Source organism: Telmatherina bonti (genome assembly GCF_933228915.1).
Source record: "Telmatherina bonti genome assembly, chromosome: 16".
NCBI classification, from domain to species: domain Eukaryota; kingdom Metazoa; phylum Chordata; class Actinopteri; order Atheriniformes; family Telmatherinidae; genus Telmatherina; species Telmatherina bonti.
In genome coordinates, this window is record NC_136614.1 from 28,020,540 (window position 1) to 28,041,894 (window position 21,355).

Consider the following 21,355-nt stretch of genomic DNA (forward strand, 5'->3'; position numbering starts at 1 on the left):
GAACCAAGACCTCCATTCTGTTGTTACATTAACAAAAAAAAAAGTGTCACGCTGAATATGAAAGGAAACAAAGTGATCAAAAATAGTCACTTGCCCCATAAAGGGTTAAACACAGCCCTAGATCTTTTTTATTCCCATGAAAAGCTATTCTTTTTATCAGCTTGAAGCAAAAACAAAAATCTAGAATTTGCGATCAAGTGGTGGGATCTATGCCACTGTCTTTCATAGGGCCCAAAATTCCTGGTGGCGCCCCTGATATAGATTTCTTTATTGATCTTTCTAGATTTTATTGGCGACTGAGGTCTGATCTATTAAAACTATTTCTATGGCGCTCCTAAGCGTGACGTGGCTCTCGGCCGCAAACCGGAAGTGAGATTCTTTAGCTTGTGCTTTGCAGAGCAGCTGGAGTATTGGTCCAACCGGGAAATAAAAACTACAAATTTAAGGTGAAAAGACTTTAATTAACTTTAGTTTGAGTACAATGCGATTCCATTGATTTTCTTAATTTGTTTAAGCTTTTTACGTAGCTCTCTAATTTTAACTTTCCATACTAATTACCCAGTGCTAGTTTTGCGCGTTAGCCACATCGCTAGTTTATCATCATTAATTGACATACCTATATTTTAACATTATGTACATTATCTGGCTGGTTATTAAGACTACTAATACTTTAATCATTCTGTTATACAAGGAGATTTCCTGTTGGATTAGTGATACTGACAAAGATAATGATGTATCTTTGCTGATGACTAGGGTTTTAAACGCAACTTAGGTAACATGAAGGTATTAAACTAAATTAACAAATCTCAGATATAAGTGCTTTAAACACATGCTTGTTCTACTTATTTTTAAAAACTATTCTATTTATAACTTGCAGCAAACACTTGAATGTGTTTGTCATTTTTAAATTGATGTTCACAAATTACATATTGTAGTTTTGAGATAAGCATTGTGACCCTGTGAAATTATCCAGTCAGTTTTTTGCATGCATAGAAAAGTAAGATTAAAAGAAGGTACTCTGAGTAAAGCTCGGTGCAGAAATTTCCCAGGCTTCTCTTTATCTTCTCTTTAGTACTTCTCTTTACCCCTCAACGGTGGATGGCGACCACTTGACCACGTATCAAGCTGTCCAATCAGATGCTTAATTAGCTTTTTTAAATATGACTGTTTGATATGCATGAATACCTATTGCTGTCATGGTCATTTTGTGATTTTCAACTTAATTAGATCCACTTTGACACTATTTTTTTCCGAAAGAATACTAAGTCTTCACACTAAATGACTAACTATATTCCATACAGCAGAACTCTCACACTACACAGAAAAAAAAAAAAGAAAAAAAAACTTGCGTCATTGTCCAACTTTGAAACTTAATATACTTTCAGGACCTGCAGCGATGTGAAACTACCCCTCTGAAATAATTTATTTTAAAAAGCTCAAAATGTATTATAACAGGTCGAACAGGACTCATACAAGTCCTGCTATGATGCTTCTACTCCCAACATCCCTTGACCAGATGTGCTCTGTTTCCTTGGCTCTGTTCTTTCCAGGATGGTGACTGACGTGCAGCTGGCCATCTTTGCCAACATGCTTGGCGTGTCATTGTTCCTGCTGGTTGTCTTGTACCATTATGTTGCTGTCAATAACCCCAAGAAGCAGGAGTAAAGTCCTCCAAAATGATTGGGAAGGTAATTACATTTAAATAGTTTAATTGTGCATATGTACACTTCACTATAATCGACTCAATTTGCTTTACCTCTGCTGTGATTTTATATCTGTTTTGCATTGCTCCTTGACCAATGCCTTTGGAAAAACCATGCTGAAGTTGCTCAGACATTTTTTTTTTTTATCTGGGTAAAGTGGTTCCTCATCCTGATAGTAGTCTGTACATTTGGTAATCATGAACAATAAGAAATATAGTTTGCTGTAAATTAGTAAAAACTGACCAATCAAAACATTCGTGCCGAATTGAAGTTGTTCATTTCTTATATTTCGGAAGTTTCCTCTCCCAGCTCTCCCCCTCCCGCAGCACATACCTGATAGCTGCATTCTGCAAAAAGAGTGTTAGGATGAAAATACAAAGTAGTGAAGAAGAAACTCTGAAGGCAAACATGGCTGAGAAAATGCAGGAAGGATTTCCCCAAACCGACTCGGTTTTTTTGTCTCCTCCCGCTAAACAGCCCAGAAAGAGAAAATCATTGGTAGAAAAAGCTGCGAATAAAAAAGCCTTGGATCATGCAAGGAGCAAAACCAGAGGGGGGAGGAGCCAAGACAGGGCGCCACTTTCACATCTAGCTAGCTCTCCAACATTACCTACCTCAGCTTTAATCACAAGTCCTGGTACAACTTTCACTAAACAGCTGTGAACCAACTTTGTATTTTTTGTTTTGTTCTCTCTACAGGTGAGCTGGAAATCAGATCCACCTCCTGAGAAACACCATTCCTCTCATCCTGGTTCCTTCCCAGAAGATAATTTTGTTTTGTTTGCACAGTAGTGTTTCTTTTTCTAATAAAAATGTTTGATTTCCATTTGCACTGTTCACTTAATGTTATAATCATGTCTACATTAATAGACTCCATCGGAAACTTTAACATAAACAGTTTATTTAAGGTTTTTGCTTTGCATTTCAAGTTTAAACTTCCAACACAGGACAATTTCAATCGCCATATCAATGATTGGCATAAAAGGAGGGAAAAAAATACTGAATTGAAATGTTAAACCTCAAAAAGTATGTAGTCTTTACTTATTTCAGCATAACAAAAATATAGGCTGGATTTAATCAAGTGATAAACATTTCATCAAATCAGAATCACTGGGATGTTGTTTTGTTTTAGTTTCCAGTAACTTTAGAGTTAAAGTTTCACTCAAAACACTAGAACAAAAAATGCTCCTGTAGGTTGCAAAATCGAAGGTAGTTACTGTAATTTCTGAATTAATTTGACCTTAATTTCAATTGCCTCCATTGGGCCAGCTGCAGAGAAGCTTTCCCACAGTACTTCCACAGGGTTTAAAGGATTTGGTGTCATCTTTTACAAGAACAGGACCTCATAAAACCGAAACTTTCTGAACACACTCACTGGCCAGTTTAAGCACTTTTGTTAACAAGCTTAACATCAGCTAATCACACGGTAGCAACTAAATGCATTTAGCATGTTGTTGAAGTTCAAACCAAGCACCTGAGTGAGGAAAAATGGGTTTAAATGACTTAAGATGGACTGGCCTGAGTATTTCAGAAACTGCTGATCTGCCCAGATTTTCACACAACATCCTGATACTCAATTAAATTGCAATTTTCACAATTCTTTGATATTGCAGATTTTTGTAAATTAAAAAAAAAAAAAAAATACAAAACTTTTTGTTTTTGCTTGTCATTTTTCTTGATTTCTATTAGGAAAAAACAACAAAGTAACCAAACCATCTTCCGCTGCTATAATGCCTAAGAAGACAAGTAAGAAGATCAATAAAAACAATAAAAATGACATTTTATAATCGATTATTTGTATTTATTTGAAAAAAAAAATTTTTTTTAAACAAAAAAATCTGTTTTAAAATTGTGAAGCAAAAACTCCAGATATTCGATTTTTCCACCCCTGATAAACTATATATACATATAAAACTTCACAATTCTTCCATTTTTATTTTTTGTGTGATCAGTGCCACAAAACAGATGTTTAAATCCATAATAGCAATTGTTTTTCTTTTAAATAAACACTACATGATAAGCACAAAATACTTTGTAATAATTATACAATCAAAAGAAATGAGGTTAAAAAAAAAAAACAGAAAAAGAAGAGAAGGTGTTGTGCTCAGTGGTTTAAAAACAAACAACCCTCTGAATGAAATGCTTGGCCATAGTGTAACAGGAATAGTGTTTCACATCACATTGTTGGAGGGAACAGCAGGAGATATGTATGGTACAGAGCTAGAGCTGAAATGTTAAAGGGATTATTTCAAGTTCGCAGATCCTTGATAAAATACAGATTTTGGAAATGTTGTGCCACCCCTCCAACAACTCCAACCAGTGTGATAATATAGTTAAAAAGGCACTTAACCTTCATCTAACTGATCCTGGAAAAAGTAAAGCTGCTCGGCTCTCATGTAATGCTGCATAGGATGGCTGAAAGAAACATGGTTGCTCTGCGTAAGTAAGTATAAAAAAAACAATTGTTTTGCACATCAATGAGTCGGCCTTTAACACCAATAACCACCTTGTTATTTTGAAGTAAAATAAAAAATGTTCAGAGATTAGAATAGGAATGTAGGCTCACAGTCACTCAAACAGTAAAATCAAGCTCCTCTTCCTCTGTGCAGTTCCTAAGCTTCTCCACACAGCGTCAGCGTGTCACATATGTTCACAGCGTCGGGCATCGGTAGCACTGCAGGCTCCTCGACCTTCAAAGATGTAACACAGACTCGTCAAGCTTCAGTCAAACGATTCTTCTGGCATTTGTTTCACCGTGTTTACCTGTTGCAGTGCAGCATCCACCTCTGCCGTGGTCTCTGTGATGGTATTCGCTCTGTAGATGAGACTTCTGTCTGTGCTCTTCACCAGCAGCGCTTTGGAAGCTAGCTGGATGGCACTTTCCTTCTCTGACACACCTGTAGAAGGAAAGAGAGGAGTGATATTAGCTTTGAAAAAATAAAACAGTTTTTCCCCTTCATTTTATCATGCTGACAGGCTGGAATCAACATGGAAGCTGCTCTCAGGTTTGAGGCATGGTACATCCCCGACAGGTCCGGTACAGGGCCAACACAGAGACAAATGAAAGAACCAGAAGGTGTCTTCACTCCTAAAGGAAATTTAGAATCACCAATTATACAAACATGCATTTTTATTATTTAATTTCAACCCAATTTGTGCATAAGAGGAAAGCTGCGTTGGCTGCAGCAGCTGTTCGGCTTTCCAGCCCATCAGGAATGAACAATTGTGATTAATCCTCTGCTGTCAACTCCACCTTTTAACCACGATCCTTTTATCAGAAAACCTGGGCTGACTGACCGAGTTGAAAACCAGTATTGTTATACACAGGTCCTCTTTTGTCCAGTTTAGGGTTATGCTGATCCTACTTGGTAGTTTAGGCCTCTGGTAAGATTATGTTTTAATATAATAATTAGTACAGCTAAATACAGAAAATGACAAAGCTAAAATCAACTTCTCAAGATACCTGCATGTTATAAATCTCTCACTGACTCAGGTAATCATGGTTTAGATTTTATCCAGTTAGCTAAAAAACAAAAAAATGACACGTGGACACCGAAGTGAGGAGCGTGCGTACGTGCCTGACAGCGCCAGGTGTCTGTGGAGGCCAGGGTTCAGCTTGCAGACCTTCACGGTGGTCGACACCTCCTTGTCTCCATGTGAAGTGGGCGATGTTTTTATATTGTGTGTTGGAACATCAACTGACCCCACCTTTCGGATGGGGATGCGACTTATGTGGGGCTGCAGCTCACACCTGGCAGGCAACAGAAAGGGTAATGTCCATAATCACAGCACATTAAGGTTTAACACCATATAATATCCTGCTGGGACAAATTCACAAAAAGCATTTCCTGGTTTTCTTTATGATGATGCATTATTCTCAACTTTCAAGCTTAAAAATGATCCAAAAGACTGGGCTTACTTGCTAAATGTGATGGATGACAGGATATGTTCAGGCCCCGTGTCTTTAGACGTCTGTGACAGATGGACACATGAAGATGTCATGAATCAAAACCAGAATGCTACAGGGCGTCTCATTAGAAACATCACATCAGGGAACTGAGGAAGGCTTGCTTTAGGGAAGCTGACCTCTCGGCTTCTTTCTGCAGGATGACTTATTGTAAGAGCTCGGAAACCTCGACCTGCACGCCCGGGCCGCACGGGAAAAGGCATTCTGGACCTGCCCGTGGAACCGGATCCACCAGCCTTAAAATCTGGGCAGCTGATGCCTGTCGACAACATGAAGGCGTGTGAACACAGGAAAAGAAACTAAAAATATGAGGAAAGTTCAAAGTCCCGAGAGATCGTCTAGTCTACATTAGTTGCTTGAATCAATTTAAAAGGTAAAATTTAGATTTTTATGCATTGCGTACACAATTTTTATGCACACTTTGAGCTGAAAAATGACGATTAACACAAACACATGGAATAAAAAGAGAGCAGAGGACCCACACACAGGACTTGCTTCACAAAAGGATATCTTTTATTCCAGAGGTTAAATAAACAGAAAGGCAGTAAAAGACAGTAGCACATTCAAGAAAGGTGATATTTATAGATCTTTACAAGGACAAACGCACATTTGTAGTCTGGTGGAGGAGGTTAGCACCACATTCAAGGAAATGGCACAATTCTCACAAAGTGTATATAACATAAAGCATGTGTGACTACGCGTACAATGTTTCCACCTAAAGCTGTTTTTTTTTTGTTTTTTTTTAAATTTTATTTCCCACCTTGATTGAAGACGGACACTTTAACGTTGAAACAAATGGCACAGAAGACGTCGGCGTTCACAGTGAGAGGAGAATAAAACTACAGGATGCTCAACGAGAGCGAGACATCTTTTCCGCTCGGCTGAACGCAGTGGGAACGGCTACATTAAAATCTGCATCGCTGACTTAAAGGAGCATTTAGACTCATTTTTTTTCCTCTTATCATCTATTAATGACAACAAAAGTGCTAAACATGCCTCTTTTCATTTGTATGCCAACACGGCTTATGCAGATATGTTTATCAATTGTTGTATTTTTTGTGGTAAGCAACAGTAAGTTAGGCTGTTTAGTTTCAAACAATCTGCTTTCGCTACAGCTATCAAGGGCAAGTTTCTCTGCATAAGACGAGGTGATGCTGGATGAACACCCTACAGAAGACATCTGAGATGGGAGCAGAGCCGACAACAAAGGCACACCAAGACTACGATGCGTCACAGCACTTGATCAGACGGCAGCTAACAGCAGGGCAAGGCCAGATGTTCAGGGAGCTATTTCGGATCGAAGCACTGACTCCTGCTGCGTCCTCAGTACACCTGACACGATTGGTCCTAAAACACAGATCATCATCAATTGTATGCTGGATTTACAGACAAACCATTAGGTTTCCACAATTTATGCACCAAAACAATGTCATTATTTTATGTCTATAAAACAACTATCAGCACCCTTCTACAAATCTGCCAGCTGCAGTTTACGCATGAAAACACTTGTATGCTTTAATAAATACGTTTTTTTTTTTTCCTCATCTGTTTGATAAAACACACAAAAAAACACTTTATTTACATGGACACCAATGCAGGAGTCCTATTATAAAAAAAAAAGATAAATACTCAACAACTCTGACTCATCACAAAGCCAAATGAAATGGTTTTTATGGTATTGCTGGTTAGCAAACAGCTCCATAAAGCAACCCTTGTTGCGTACAAGCAACTCTATGATTCTATCAGCCATTAAGGATTTAAGCCAGCGACAGTCCCCATAAAGGGATCCTGGCAGTAGGCTACACAGTGAAAACTATTAATGCCGTGACCGAAGTTGGTCTGACACTGGAATGACACAGATTTCAGAGTAATGACAGAACAAGTTACTGACTCGCAGATGGAAACAGACTTCTCCAGTTGCTGGCGATTTAATGTAACCGATGTAAAGCAAAGAGCTATTTTAACCCAACCCCAAATTATTATATCATGACAGTTCAATAGGTCTACAACTTGCACTTTGTTTAAAAAAAAAAAAACAAGAGCATATAAATTAGAAAGTAAAAGACCAGAAGGTGCTTAAATGATTTGACATAAAGCAAACTCGTACAGCTTCATCTAATTCTGCAGTCTCCTATTTTTCTTACTAGAAAATTAAAGCAATAAAAAGTTCAAACATCAAAAAGTGCAACAAAATATGTTCTTTGTTCTGTAGCTGATTCTCAACAACTCCATTTAACACTTACAAGTGAGTGTGTGAAAAGAGGGGAGATCTAAAAACTGATGACACTTTTGCAGAGATCAACAGAATAACATGGGAATAGACCTCAGCTTATTACCAGTACGCTTTCTGAAAAGCTCTTTTTTAATGATCCACATTCTCATCCTGACATCTGTGTGTTAAAATCTGACATTTCTGCTTAGAATAAGGGACAAAAGGCAAACTCACACATTCACACACACCATCCAGTTTGCTGTGGCAAGTAAAAACACACCAGGAGACTGCATGGTTACTGGTTTTTGACTCAATGTTTGTCGTAAAACCAAAAACATTTTAACTTTGAAAAGCTAGCACCATATATTTTTCACACACACACACACACACACACACACACACACACACACACACACGCACACACACACACACACACACACACACACACACGCACGCACACAGGTAGTGGTTACTGCCTTTTGAAATGTTTACCACACCTGCTTCCACACTTACGTTCACTTAGTTCATTCATACAGACACACACACAGACACACACACACGCACACACACACACACGTTCTCACAGGAAAAGCCAGAATCAGTCCGGGGTGGGCCCAGAGGGAGAACTGGTGGCAGGTGGAAGGCTCTGGAGGAGCAGGGGACTCAGTTTGGAGAGCAACCCGGGTCGGGGCAGAGCCTGAAGGGAGGGTAGCAAGGTGGAGAGGCTGGGGGGCTGCAGGGAGTACAGACCTGTCATACTGACGGAGGCCGGGAGGGGACAGGAGCCTGCTGCACAAACTGAGGAAGACGAGGAGGAGGAGGAAGAGGAAGGGGGTGACAGTGGGGGGCGGGAGGGGGTGTGGCTGTTGCTGGGAGACCGTAGGATGGAGCGGTGGTGGTGGGGCCGTCTCTTCTCCTGAGGCTTAGTGTCTACAGAGAAGGAGACACACACACACACACACGCCTGCTCAGACACATGCAGGGACTGTGCAAACACACACACACACATAAATGAAGAAAACAATCCAGATGGGAAGTTGTCAGCCTCTTTCAAGTCTTTCACGTTTTATGTTTCAGACTCCCAAAATAGATTCTGTTCAGTTCTCTGCAACGACCAAGCAAACGCAGCTTTCTCAAGATTTTTCCTCTTTTTTTCCCGTAAAATGAAAAGGCGAGTCTTCCCGCCCTTCATCATGACATTCACAGCAGCGCTTTGATGCATCCCGCCACCACTTGGGTTCTTGTAAAGCTTCTGCAACATACTGGTGCCAGTTACTGACTCAATGTGTAAAGGTCGCTGAATAAACCCTTAAAAACACAACTTCTTTATGAGACAATTTTATGGTAACCATTTCCTGAAGCTTTTATTTTGACGTTACTCTTTGCACTAAAAAGGCTTTTATTTTGGCACAGTTTTTTTTTACTTTCGGTTTCATCATCTTGTTAGCAGAAATTTGACAGTAAAAATGGAGGAAATTTGCATTGTTTAAGTCACAGGTGTCAAACTCCAGTCCTGGAGGGCCGTTATCCTGCAGGTTTTTGTTGTCTCCAGCTCCAGCCCACCTGACCGAAATTCAAAACTTGGCTGACAAGAAGCTGCTGGATTCATTTGATTTGAATCAGCTGTGCTGGTAGAGGAAAACAACAAAAACCTGCAGGATACCGGCCGTCCAGGACTGGAGTTTGACACCCCTGGTTTAAGTAACGGCTGTTGTACTGCAAGGCTTCGGATCTCTGATAATTAAGCGCCTAGCTGGAATGGGAACAAGCTGCTGTTCGGTTCTAACAATTTATGATTGTGTTCTCTTACATGTTTGTTAACAAGTGCAGTACTCTTGTAACAGCTATGCTGAGATCAGAACTTCAAGCTGTTTCCAATAAGTTAGCCTCCAATATAATTTAGACTTTATATTATCTCGTGTCAACATATTATGCTGATGGATAGCTGTTTGTGTGTTTAATGATTAAAACAATAAGACTTCACTTGTGAAGAAAAGAGCTAATATTGTGTTTCTGTCCTGTAGCTCTTACGGTGTTTCCTGAAGGCTAAGGAAGATCACAAAATGGATCAACTTAAATAAAATAATCCTGGAAACATCAGAAAGCTTCACCACTGTCTGGCGGGGTTCGCTACACAATGGATTCCCTGGACATAAAGTCTCACAGTGGACGGTGTTTGTTGTGAATAAACCAAACCAAGAGTAAAAGTGAATATCTGCAGACTTCAGTATTATAAATTTTAAAAAAAACAAAAAAACATATCAGCTGCTAAAACAGATAGCTGAACATCCTGAGCTCTATTCACAATTAGGTCATTTGGTCAGATTTACTACAAAAGAAGAAATAAAGAAGTTGTGGACATGACAGCACCTTACAGAAGGACCTGTAAGACTGTGAAAATAAATGCCTGCTCTGACAGAGCAGAAACTGAAGCTTTACAATGAGGCACAGAGCATCAGCTCATTTCCAGCATACCTACAGTAACATACTGTATGACGGTGGCAGCATCATTCTGCGGGCTCCTTTGACTGGAAGATCAGTCTCGACAGAGAAAGACGTTGGTGGAGAAAAATACAACGCTGAAAACCTCTTTTTTTTTTTTCCCCCCAAGTGCTCAGGAGGACCTCCGGCTGGGATAAAAGTTTATATTTCATTTCAACAAGACAACAAGTCCTGAAACACTAAAAATGAAAAAATAAAGAAGTGAAAGGAGAAGTGTGCCAAGTTAGCACGAATACTCCATAAATACTTCATGCCATAATTGTATCATGTCTTAGAACTGATGTAATATTGGATGTTTACCTCTTAATTATTTAACAAAGAAACAGAACACCATGAACTTGTGACTGCTGCTGTATTAAAGATACAGAATCTATTTTAGGAGGAGTCTGGTTTAAAAGTCATGAGTTAAATGTTTCTTTCATTCATTCATACAGACATACGCTGATAGAAACAAACAAGACATCGAATGAATGTGATTTGCTTGATGGCAAATATAAATAGATATTTTTAATGGGTTATAAAAAAAAGCCTTTTGGAATTGTTGCATTAGAAGAAAGCTCATTAAAAGGGAATAATCACGTGGAGATGACAAAAGGCACACAGACCGGAGTAGACGGTGGGGTCATGCTGTAGGAACGCAGGGAGCATGCTGGTATTACAGCTCATGCATGAATCACCTGCCTGGGAGAGGTTTTGTATCACTTTCACAGCAAAACTGAAGCCAACCAACACACACATATCAACAAGCCAAAAGCAAAAACGTCGCTGAGAATCTCCCAAAGACTAGTAAGCAAACCCCCCCGCCCCCCTCAGCAACACAAGCAGAAGCTCGAGAGATCAACTTACCCCTGACCGGCCCGAGTGTCTTGTTGCCTCCACGACTGCTGGTGTGTGTGCCGTTGTGCTGTGTGTGAGTTCGGGGTGGAGGGCAGCCGAAGGTAAAACTCGGCGAGCTGTGCATTTTCGGGGAGGGTGTCTGGCTGCTGCTACTCTGGCTGTTGCAGCGAACACGGCTGAGGGTGTTCTCTGAAGCCGAACCAGACAAAAAGCTGCTGAAAGTCGAGACAAAGACAGAAACCCAGCAGTTAACAGTGTGGCGGGAAAGTGACGCCATTATCATGTACAGTGTGTAAAGACTTGCAGCTCCATCCCCTTTACTGTTGACTTGTCTACAGATATATGTAGTGATATCAATGAGTTATATACATAAATGAATAAAAGCGTGTTGTAATTAACGGCCAAACCAACATCTAGTCTCAGAAGACTCATGTAAACTCACTTGTTGAAGCTTTTTGGCGGGGACGCCTTGCTGCCATTGTTGTGCACTCTCGAGGGGGCATTGCAGTGTGCGTTCAGGCCTTTGGTGGTGCGGACGTGCTTGAGAATCCAGGCTCGGAGATTTGTGAGGCAAGTGTGCTCAGACAGCACGAGGCGCGGCCAAGGGTTGCACTCCGCCATGTCAAGGGCCGAGACGGCCACGGCACGCCCCACCTGGGACACAGCATCCGTTTACTTAAAAACCTGCCTGATCCGAGTACGTTCATTCTTCAGGCAAAAAGGTTTTGCAGTGAATCTGACAAACAGCAGACTAGAAAATAAAGATGTGACAAATAACATAAACATTTGTTTCTTCCCACCTGCTCAAATATTTCTGGAGTGTATTTCGGAGGGAATGATGAAGGTGGAGGTGGGCTTGCGCGGCCATTGTCATGGCAGGCTGGTGGTATCGTGTTCATGGTTTTTCCTGTGTTATAATTGCACTCCAAAGTATAACTAGAGTGGAACCAAAACAGAGACATGGTAAGAACATAAAATAATCAATTCAGTTCAATTCAGCTTTATTTGTATCGCGCCCCTTCACAACAATGTTGTCTCAAGGCATGAGGCGACAGTGGGAAGGAAAAAAACCCCTTTTAACAGGAAGGAAACCTCTGGCAGAACCTGGCTAAAGGAAGGCAGCCACTCATTTTTTATACAGATTATGAACAAAATGATATTAGTCAGAGATGCAGATACACTCTACTTGGCTCTTTGGACAGAATTAAAACTCTTAATAATAGCAGCGAACGTGAACTGTTGCGATACCTGTGAAGAAGCCCGATCGCCTTGTGAATAGCGACTCGGCCACTGCCTTCTTTAGACTGACCATCCCTTTTATCTCGGGCATACATGTTTTTCTCTGAGAAGTTACAGCCCAGGAAATCAAAATGGGCTGAATTGACAGCAATCAACCTTGGATACAGCACGTTCTCCACCTACAAGGAGAAGAAATAGCATAAATCAATATGCATCCAAGGATTCATTAGCTGTACTACTTTAAATCTAGAAAGCATCACCAAATTTTAGAAAATTGATGCAACAAGCAAAACCTTGATGGTATTTTATGAGTCAATTCCAACAATACTGTATAGATAAGGCAGGAAATGAGCATCTTTACCTGCTGGCTCTCATCAGAGAGGCTGTTTCCATACATGAAGCATCCACGTTTAGAGGCATGACCATGTAAGTCCACATAATAAGCAACACCCCCCTCCTGGGGGGGCACTGATTCAGGTTCCTCCACTTGTGTTACAGTTACATCTACAGTGACGGGAGCTAGAGTCTCCGAAGAACTCGGGGAACTGTTCTGGTTTCCTTTCCCCATTTCCATGGTAGTCCAGCTGTTCTCTTCCATCACCATGGGAACATCTGGCTGTGAAGGGTGTGCATCTTTCTCTGCATTTTGCTGGTTTAAGCTGACTTCCAGGGCCGTGAGGGGGGGCAGATGTTGATTCGTGGGCTTGGTGTTGAGGGGCATGGGCTGTGTGTGTGTGATGCTGTTACACTGTGTGGTGGACTGTGTGTTGTGTAAACGGTTGTGTGTGTGGTGGTACAGTAAAAGGGTTTTGGCTGCATAGATAGAAGGGTGCAGCTCAGGGCTGGGGTTCAAGTACTGTCTGTTTAAGTTCACACCTCTGGAATCAGTCCTGAGAACAAAAGAGAGAAAGAAAAAATGATTTTACGACAAATCTCCCAACTGTAACGTAACACTGTATGTGATTCTTTGCAGCACACACACTAGAAGAAAAGAGCTATAGCTTAACACAGAGAACTAGTGCTTCCTGACATTGGGTCACTGATACCTCTAAAACATCACTGTGTGACACAGGGACGCTGGATTAACCTGAACCTCCTGAAGGGGTCACATTTACCAATAGGAACTCAAGTAAACAGGCACTAGTCATCTCTCTTAGTGACCATTTCATCAACAGGAAAAACAACACTGATAACCTCTTATTTAATTTTAACCGACTGGTTTTGCATGCATACACATAAAAAAAAAAGCACACTTATTCCCACTAATCCCTGCTGCATCATATGATACATTTCCCTGTAGTTGTATCATTGCTGTGTTTCCATAAAAGGCAACAGTAGACATTAGGGCTGTGATGATATGCTTTTGTCCCGATTCGATTCTGATTTTTTGGGTGCTGCTTCGATTTAAATTGTGATTCTCACAATTCTTCGATAATGCTATTTTTTGTGAAATAAAAACCAAAAAAATGTATAAAACTTTTTTTTTTTTTTTTTGTTTTATTTCATTTTTTTGATTTCAGTTGGGAAATACAACCCAGTAGCCAGATTATTGTTCTGCTGCTGTAATGCCTAAGACAAGTTAAAAGATCAATAAATATGACAAAAATTTTGTAATGGATTATTTTTATTTATTTAAAAAAAGATAGATTTTTTTAAACAAAAAAATCAATTTTAAAATTGTGAAGAAAAAAAAAATCCCATTTTTCGATTTTTTGATTCGATTTTCCCACCTCTAGTAAACATGGCTTGTGTTCCAGTGTCTGTTTATATATCAACCGCAAGAAACACAAAGCTGGAGCAGCAGTAGCTGGAAAGGAGCAGGCAAATAGAAATACAGCACAGAAAGCTAAAACTGAGTTTGTATAGATCTGAGGAGTCTGAAAGTCAGTATTTGATCCTCTCAGAGGACATTTACAGTAATTTCTTCAAGAAGTCTTTAGAAATATTTCTCCTTTAAAGCTCTTCTTTGGATATTGGCTGCACTTTGAAATGTTTCCCTTTTTTATTGGCTTCTTGACAGGTCAGTAAAATGAATGAAATAAAAAGGTAAAAAAAAAAAAGAAAAAAAAAAAGAAACAAATCAAATATCCAAAGGGATAAAAAAAAAAAAAAAAACTGAAGGCCTTTAGAAAGCCTTGAGACCTGTTGCTAAAAACTATTTTAAGTTATTCTGGCTCCTTTGGAAAAATATAAAGAGGTACGAGGTAGCTCAGGACTTTTACATAGTAGTTTTAACTTGTCATATATAACAAACTTAAGGCAAAGCAGTTAAAGAAAACAAGTGTCAAAGTACATTTGACTCTTGTTTAATTCATTTCAGACCAGCCTTGTGTTCAGACTAAAACCACAAGTACAAAAACCTGAACATTTCCATCTGGCTTCTAGGTAATGTTTGAAAAGTTTTCTTTTTTTTTCTGTCAAATGAAAAATCTTTACTGTTGACATCTTTTGTACGTTTTGCTTCCCCAAACAAAAAGGGAGAAAGATGAGAAAATGTTTGCATGTCTCCCATAGCCAGCAAGACAGCAGAAAGGACAGTGTTTACTTCATTAAATTCTCGCTTTGTTTTGACTTATTAGGTGAAAAAGACAAAGACAATGTCAGGGTTGAATGCATATTTTAACAGGGTGGTAATAAGATGCTTCCAATATGCGCTGCAGAGTTGTTTTCTGTAAGATCATTACTACAAATCACAAGACAAACTGTTAAGCTGCAAGAAACAAGCCCATCAACCTTGCTTTGCTGTTATTTGAAAACATAACCAGCAATAAAATGTCCCAAAATGGGATGTTTATTCCAGTTACAGGATTCAGATTTTTAGATCATAAACCGTATAACAGGTCATTCAGTGAAGGCAGTACGCTCTTTAGATTAATGCAAACCGTGTATCAATAAAGCAACAGTGGAAGGAAACTCATATGGCTCTGATGGTACGTGATCTTTTTATTTTTACCTGTAGTGTCCGCGGACAACCCCGTCTGGGTTGAGCATAGGAATGAGCTTGAACACAAACATGTTGCGCAGCATGTGCGCACGTGGATCATCTCTTCTGAGGATGAAGTTGAGAAAACCGTTAAAGACGAAGGATGAGGGAGTTTCCCCTGGATGCACACGGCTACTCAGAAAAAACACCTGCAGACACAGAAGGTAGCATCAGTAAGTGACTGCACAACAGACTGGTCTTTTATACGAATAAATAATATGGGTTTATGTTTAATAGAGCCGTACCCTCTTTCCAGAGAAGCGGTGTGGTCTTGGAGTATCGGAGTCAGGGAACAGCTTGGGCAGACGAGCCTCTCTCTCATCCTGCATCCCACCGCAGTTGGTCACAGTGAGGAGGTCCACCCGATTACCATCTAGAGAGTGGCACAGCAACTCCCGATGGTAATACACAGTGCTTGGTGCACTAAAAGTAAACACACAGAGATTAATTAGAAAGATTGATGGAAAATTGTGCAGAGAAGAATTTAAACAAAAGAAATTCAGCTACTTTCAATAAAAAAAGGTTCCAGCAATAATCTACAGTCACATAAGAACAAAAAGAATATCTTGAGCTGTGTGTTAGCACAATGTCAAGCAGGAAAGACATCATCAAACATGATGTTTTAGGCACATGATTGCAGGCAGGTAAGTAGGAACATAAGTCCATTTCTAACAACCGTTCTGCAGTAATAATAATTATTTACAAGTGGAAAAATGTCAAGACAGTCGATAATTTGTCCAGTGGACATTTCAGTGAGTACCTTCTAAAATCAAACTGTAACGTCTTCATTCTTGGAGAAATTTAGAAATAAAATAAAAACTCCAATCAGCATGTTAAATGTTATGTAAAATTAAAGGCTATTATCTCTAAAAAAAAAAAAAAAAAAAAAATATGGCAACAAAGCTTTGCAAACAAAGCCTTTGTTTGCAAAGTAGAGTCTGGACAAACTACCTGACAAGACGAGACAAAGTGGAGACATGTGGTCCTCATGTACCGTGTCACAACTGGTGAAAACCCAAAGAGGCGTAATAGCAACCTTACACCCAATGCCAACCATGGTAGTCAATAACAGATAACTTGAGGCTTTGCAGCAAAAGGGTCATCAAGGCAACCTCTACTGAATTATTCTATTGTCCAATGTAAGGCCATTTATTTGCCAACTAAAGCTTGGTGGAAACTGGCTCATGCAGTGTGACAAGGACCTCAAACACAGCAGCAGATAAACACCAGAATGGCTGAGGAATCAAGGTGTTGTAATAACTCAAAGTCCAGAGCTTCACAACTGAAGTCTTGCAAGTGAACTTTGAGATGTGTGTAAAGCCACACAGGAGAGCGAGTCAAAAATCCTTCAATGTAATGCAAAAAACTAGTTCTATGGAAAAGGAGTGAAGTTACAGCTGCTGAGTTACTGAATTATGGCATGTGCTTTGTTTTCACACATCATGTCTGCATTTTGGCTGAAATAACGACAGTGTGTGTATTGAAGTTAATTTTGTTCAAGACTTAGAACGGCATGAAAGCTTTCAACTAAAACAGGATGTACTTCCTTTTTCTCATGATTGTGCCGTGTAAGGCTAGCAAATAAGTGTTTTATGGAGGATTCTTCACACCCTCTCCACAACACAGTGAAGAAACAACAGTGTGTTCAGTGAGAGGCTTCTTCAGGTCTGCTGTAAGACTGAAAGATACAGAAGATCCTTCCTGCCAGCAGCCATCAGCCTCCAGAACAAGACCTCCTCCTACGACAATATTGAATTTCCCTTTGGGGATTAATAAAGTATTTTTCATTTCATTTACCTGCTCGGACTGAGCTGAGCAACACTCGGGTAGCTCTCATCCAACTGCTGCAGCATCTCCTGACATTCAGTGTAAGAGAATGGAAAGCAGAAGGAGAAATAGGTTGTAGCCCCTCGCACCACCAACAGCCGGTGAGTGAATGAAAGGATGAACTGGTTATCCACAATCTAGAAAGCAGCAGCGGAAAGAAGGAAGAGACGTATTAATAGCGAGATAATAATAGCATGGCGGGCAGTTCTCCTCCTCACTGCCTCCTGATGCTCACATCTTCACACTGACGAGTTCAGAGAGTGTGCATTTACCTCTGATGTGGGTCTGTCCCGAACTCTCTCCCACCGGTTTTTGCCTGGTAATGTGCGGACTAGAGGAGCCATGCCCTGGCTGTAGAGCTTCCTCTGGTTGTTCATGTTCATCACATTAATTTTTAACAGCTTTCCAGGTGCGGCCCCCCGCACACTGAAGTAAAACCACGATCTGAAAGACAAAAACATCAAATCCAGCAGAAACAAATGATTAAAAAGACTTTTTTCCCCCTCTCATGGAGATTAAAAAATACAAAAAGCTACTTTTGTTACCTGTTTCCATTCTCGTGCTCTGTGCCAGCGCAGTCGGGCTGCGTCCACACGTTGAACTCATAGTCAGGGGTTTGATGTGACCCAGAGGAACTCAAACTCGGGGATGTGTCAGAAGAAGGGCTTAATAAGGGCTTCTCTACCTTTTCCACTCGTGCCAAGTTCCCTGAGTCAAACTTGGAGCTGAAGACAATGTTACCAAAGCGAGCCTCCATCGCTCTGAACTCTGGCTTCTCTCACTTTCCTCCTTTTCTCTTGTTGAAGTGCCAGTCGGAGCTCTGACACAAGATTGCCTGTAATCAGACAAACAACATTTACTTAGATGAATAAAATAAATAAATAACAAGGAGAGGGTGCACCAATTTACTGATCAAACAAATAAGTCAATCGCTATTATTTCATAGTCGCCAGGAGTAAATTCTTTTTCAGCTGACCACAATCACTTTGCTTCATCGTGTTCTCCCAGTCACATGCATAATTTAATATGGATGCTGGATGTAAATGATCCATTTTCCCTGCAAGGTTTATCAGCACCGCCAACTCTTTATCTCTTTTTTTTTTTTTTCTTTCTTTAACTTTAGTTGTTTTTACATCAGCAATACACGTGTTTGTGTGTGTGTGTGTGTGTGTGTGTGATGCCAAACACTATGGTATCACTGTGAGCACAAGCTGTTGGAACCCTTGGCCAGAAAGAAAAGGAAACTTATTTGAAAAATAATGGTTTAAAATAAGATATATTTAAAGTGGAACTATTATGTGCATTTCAGGCTAATCTATTTTTATTTATGAGACCAGAAGGGCTGGGATTGATCGAGTTATTGTCACAAATCGCTTTATTTACTTCAGACCGACCCTCTCCGTAGGCTGTCAGATCAGCCTGTGGGCAAAACGAGTGGATTGAGACTCTTCCGCATTAAGCCCCGCCTCCCGCCACTGCACTACATCGGGAGCGCGCACCGCACCTGCTTTCGCCGTCATTGTAACATCTCATAAACAGAAGGATTAGGCTAATATGAACTCAATAAAAAAAAACAAAATACAATGTCAACACATAGCATACAGCCCTACATGTTGGAACCTGAATCAGACCCTGAAAACGAAGTGGAAAACAGCAACCCACAGCAACGAATGCAGCAGGATGTCTCTCTTTGGTAAACTCACCAGCCATCGTTGGAAATAACTTTATCCCACATTTTCCACCCGCCTGATGTCTTTGTACATGCCCTTGTTAACCAGTAGAAGGTAACCAATCACCGAACCTTATCCCCCGGGACGTCACAAGGATTTCCAAGTAGAAAAACCTCTCTAAAACGACGCGTTTTTCGTCGTCATGGAAACCATACGGCGAGAGTGCTGGAACTCAAACTCAAACTCAAACATGCGTTTAGGTGATAAAAAAAAAAAAACAGTGTCGTTCACAAGTCTGATGAGGATTCAACACTGTAACACTGTAGAAAGCTCAAAAAACTCCAAATACCATAATAGCACCCCTTTAAGATATAAATATATTTATATATGAGATATATTTACCAGATAACTAAATTTAATTTGTTAAGCAGCTCCAGATTCCTTGCAAGTGTAATCTCTCTAAACATGGATGAAGGATCAGAGTACAAATGTTAGAAGTGTAGGAGACAAAAACAAACCCAGCCAGTTATAAGAGTTTCTCTGTTACAGATTTCTAAACTGCAGGTACTGATCCTGGATGGCTCATCTCTTTGGATATAATCAATCAACTGAACTTTATTTATAAAGCTCTTTTCATGCAGTAAAATTGAAAGTGAAAGTGTATTTTTGCACAAAGTGCTTTACATTAAAAGTAGAAAAGGATAAAAAAAAAAAAAAATAAAAAAAAAAAATAAATTACTTATAAAATCCCCCTAAATTAAGAGTCTGTGAAACCAACATATACACAACATAGCAAACACATAAAACTATGTCTCAAGAGGCCCTGTCTGTAACTGTGTCAGGAGGCTACAACACTGAAAAAGACTAAATAAAAAAAATTCAGAGAATTAAACAAAAACATTAAACATAAAAGATAAAGATTTAGTAAGAAGCAAGCAGCATAAATAAGCAGATATAAAACACCCAGGAAATCTGCATTAATTAAATCTGCACTTTCTATTCTATTCTATTCTATTCTATTCTATTCTATTCTATTCTATTCTACAGTCATTTAGCAGATACTTTTATCCAAAGCGACTTACATCTGACTGACAACAACACAAGCATGAAATCAAACAGTAGAGGACATTGTAGGAAGGTGCTAGTGGACTGTCCAGTTGGACGCATGTCCTTCAGTTAAGGGCTACAGGCTTTTCTTTGTTGTTGTTGTTGATGTTTTTTTTGTTGTTGTTGTTTACTCCCTACCCACCCCATAATATCACCATGTTATACAAAGAATTAATACCATAAAGTTTGTTGCAAAGAACTTGGCTAAGTTCTACAAGTTCTCCAACTTCCAGCAAGGTAGCTGATTTGCTAACTTAAATGGGCACCGTTTTAATGGGAAACACTGGTAAAACTAATGACAACAGTTCTGCTCCCAGTCAGCTGGTTTACTGAGACATGACCAAGATAACAGTCAACGAAACAGCGCCACCCCGAGGCCATTTAGGAAACTGCAACCCTCCCCCCCCCCCCGATTGCAAACCAACAACACAACACATTCTACTACACCATAATAAGAGCTTTATCGTCATCATCATCACGGTCATTTGCTTTGCTTTCCAACAACACAACAACAGATCAGCTCAGTCCAGTAAAACAAAAAGCTACGTTTTACACAAACAGCACAGCAAGAAGAACAACAACAACAGCTGATGGAAAATGGAGCGGAGTGGAAAAAACTGTGGCTTCTGGTGCCAAAAAATATTTGCACTCCTCCCTGGTTCAGCTGAACGTGCAAACACAACATGGTTTTTAAATAATATCCTCAATTTAGAGGTCAATGTCATGACGATAATGTTGCACTTAGCTAGCAGACGTCTATGAGCTACGGAGGCTAACTTAGCAACCGAGCTAGAAGTCGTTGTTCTGAACAGGCAGTTTTATCGCAAGGAAAGCCGCTTTTCCTCTTATTATCGCTACATTTAATCTCCATCCGTTCGCGTGTGTGAATCTGTAAATTGTCAACCTTACCAGGCTATATTCGATCGATGTCCATTTTTGTTGTCACCGTCCTTTCCAACCCTCAATTCATCGCTCCGTGTGCTGCGTTCAGGTTTCCCTGGAAAAACGATGGTGCCTGGAATTTTCTTTTGTCGCCGAAAGCTTGTTAGACAAGGATTGCCGCTTTCAGACACATATATTTCTGAGACCAAAGAAGCATTTCCTTTAAAAAAAAAAAAAAGAAAAGAAAAAAATCAGTTTTCGGGTTAATAATGCCAAGAATCAATAATGTTTTGAAATGTAAAAAGTGGGGAGCAGATCTCAAAGTTCACAGTAGGTCTACTTATCTTCCCAAGGGACATGTAAACAATGCAATCATTTGCAACTCCCTCAAGACCTACTCTACAATTAATTTAATACCGTAAAGAA

At 39.9% G+C, this 21,355-nt stretch overlaps 2 protein-coding genes across 2 annotated transcripts; one reads left to right on the forward strand and one right to left on the reverse strand.

Annotated features, from left to right (window-relative positions):
- The first annotated feature begins 379 nt into the window (after window positions 1–379).
- On the forward strand, window positions 380–2,529 carry ost4 (oligosaccharyltransferase complex subunit 4 (non-catalytic)). Its single transcript, XM_079255664.1, has 3 exons — window positions 380–446; window positions 1,551–1,688; window positions 2,403–2,529. Exon 2 carries the CDS (start codon window positions 1,552–1,554, stop codon window positions 1,663–1,665), a length of 114 nt encoding a protein of 37 aa, XP_079111790.1. The 5' UTR covers window positions 380–446; window position 1,551; the 3' UTR covers window positions 1,666–1,688; window positions 2,403–2,529.
- A 1,786-nt stretch (window positions 2,530–4,315) lies between these two features.
- agbl5 (AGBL carboxypeptidase 5) lies at window positions 4,316–21,018 on the reverse strand (the record flags this gene model as incomplete). The annotated part of the gene is made up of 17 exons (XM_079255147.1): window positions 20,957–21,018; window positions 17,816–18,105; window positions 17,543–17,714; window positions 17,241–17,407; window positions 15,689–15,866; window positions 15,414–15,592; window positions 12,822–13,350; window positions 12,470–12,639; window positions 12,022–12,157; window positions 11,664–11,875; window positions 11,231–11,433; window positions 8,633–8,812; window positions 5,790–5,929; window positions 5,623–5,675; window positions 5,282–5,454; window positions 4,467–4,600; window positions 4,316–4,393 (listed from the first exon to the last, which is right to left on the reverse strand). Exons 2-17 carry the CDS (start codon window positions 18,025–18,027, stop codon window positions 4,316–4,318), a joined length of 2,916 nt encoding a protein of 971 aa, XP_079111273.1. The 5' UTR covers window positions 18,028–18,105; window positions 20,957–21,018.
- Window positions 21,019–21,355: the final 337 nt, after the last annotated feature.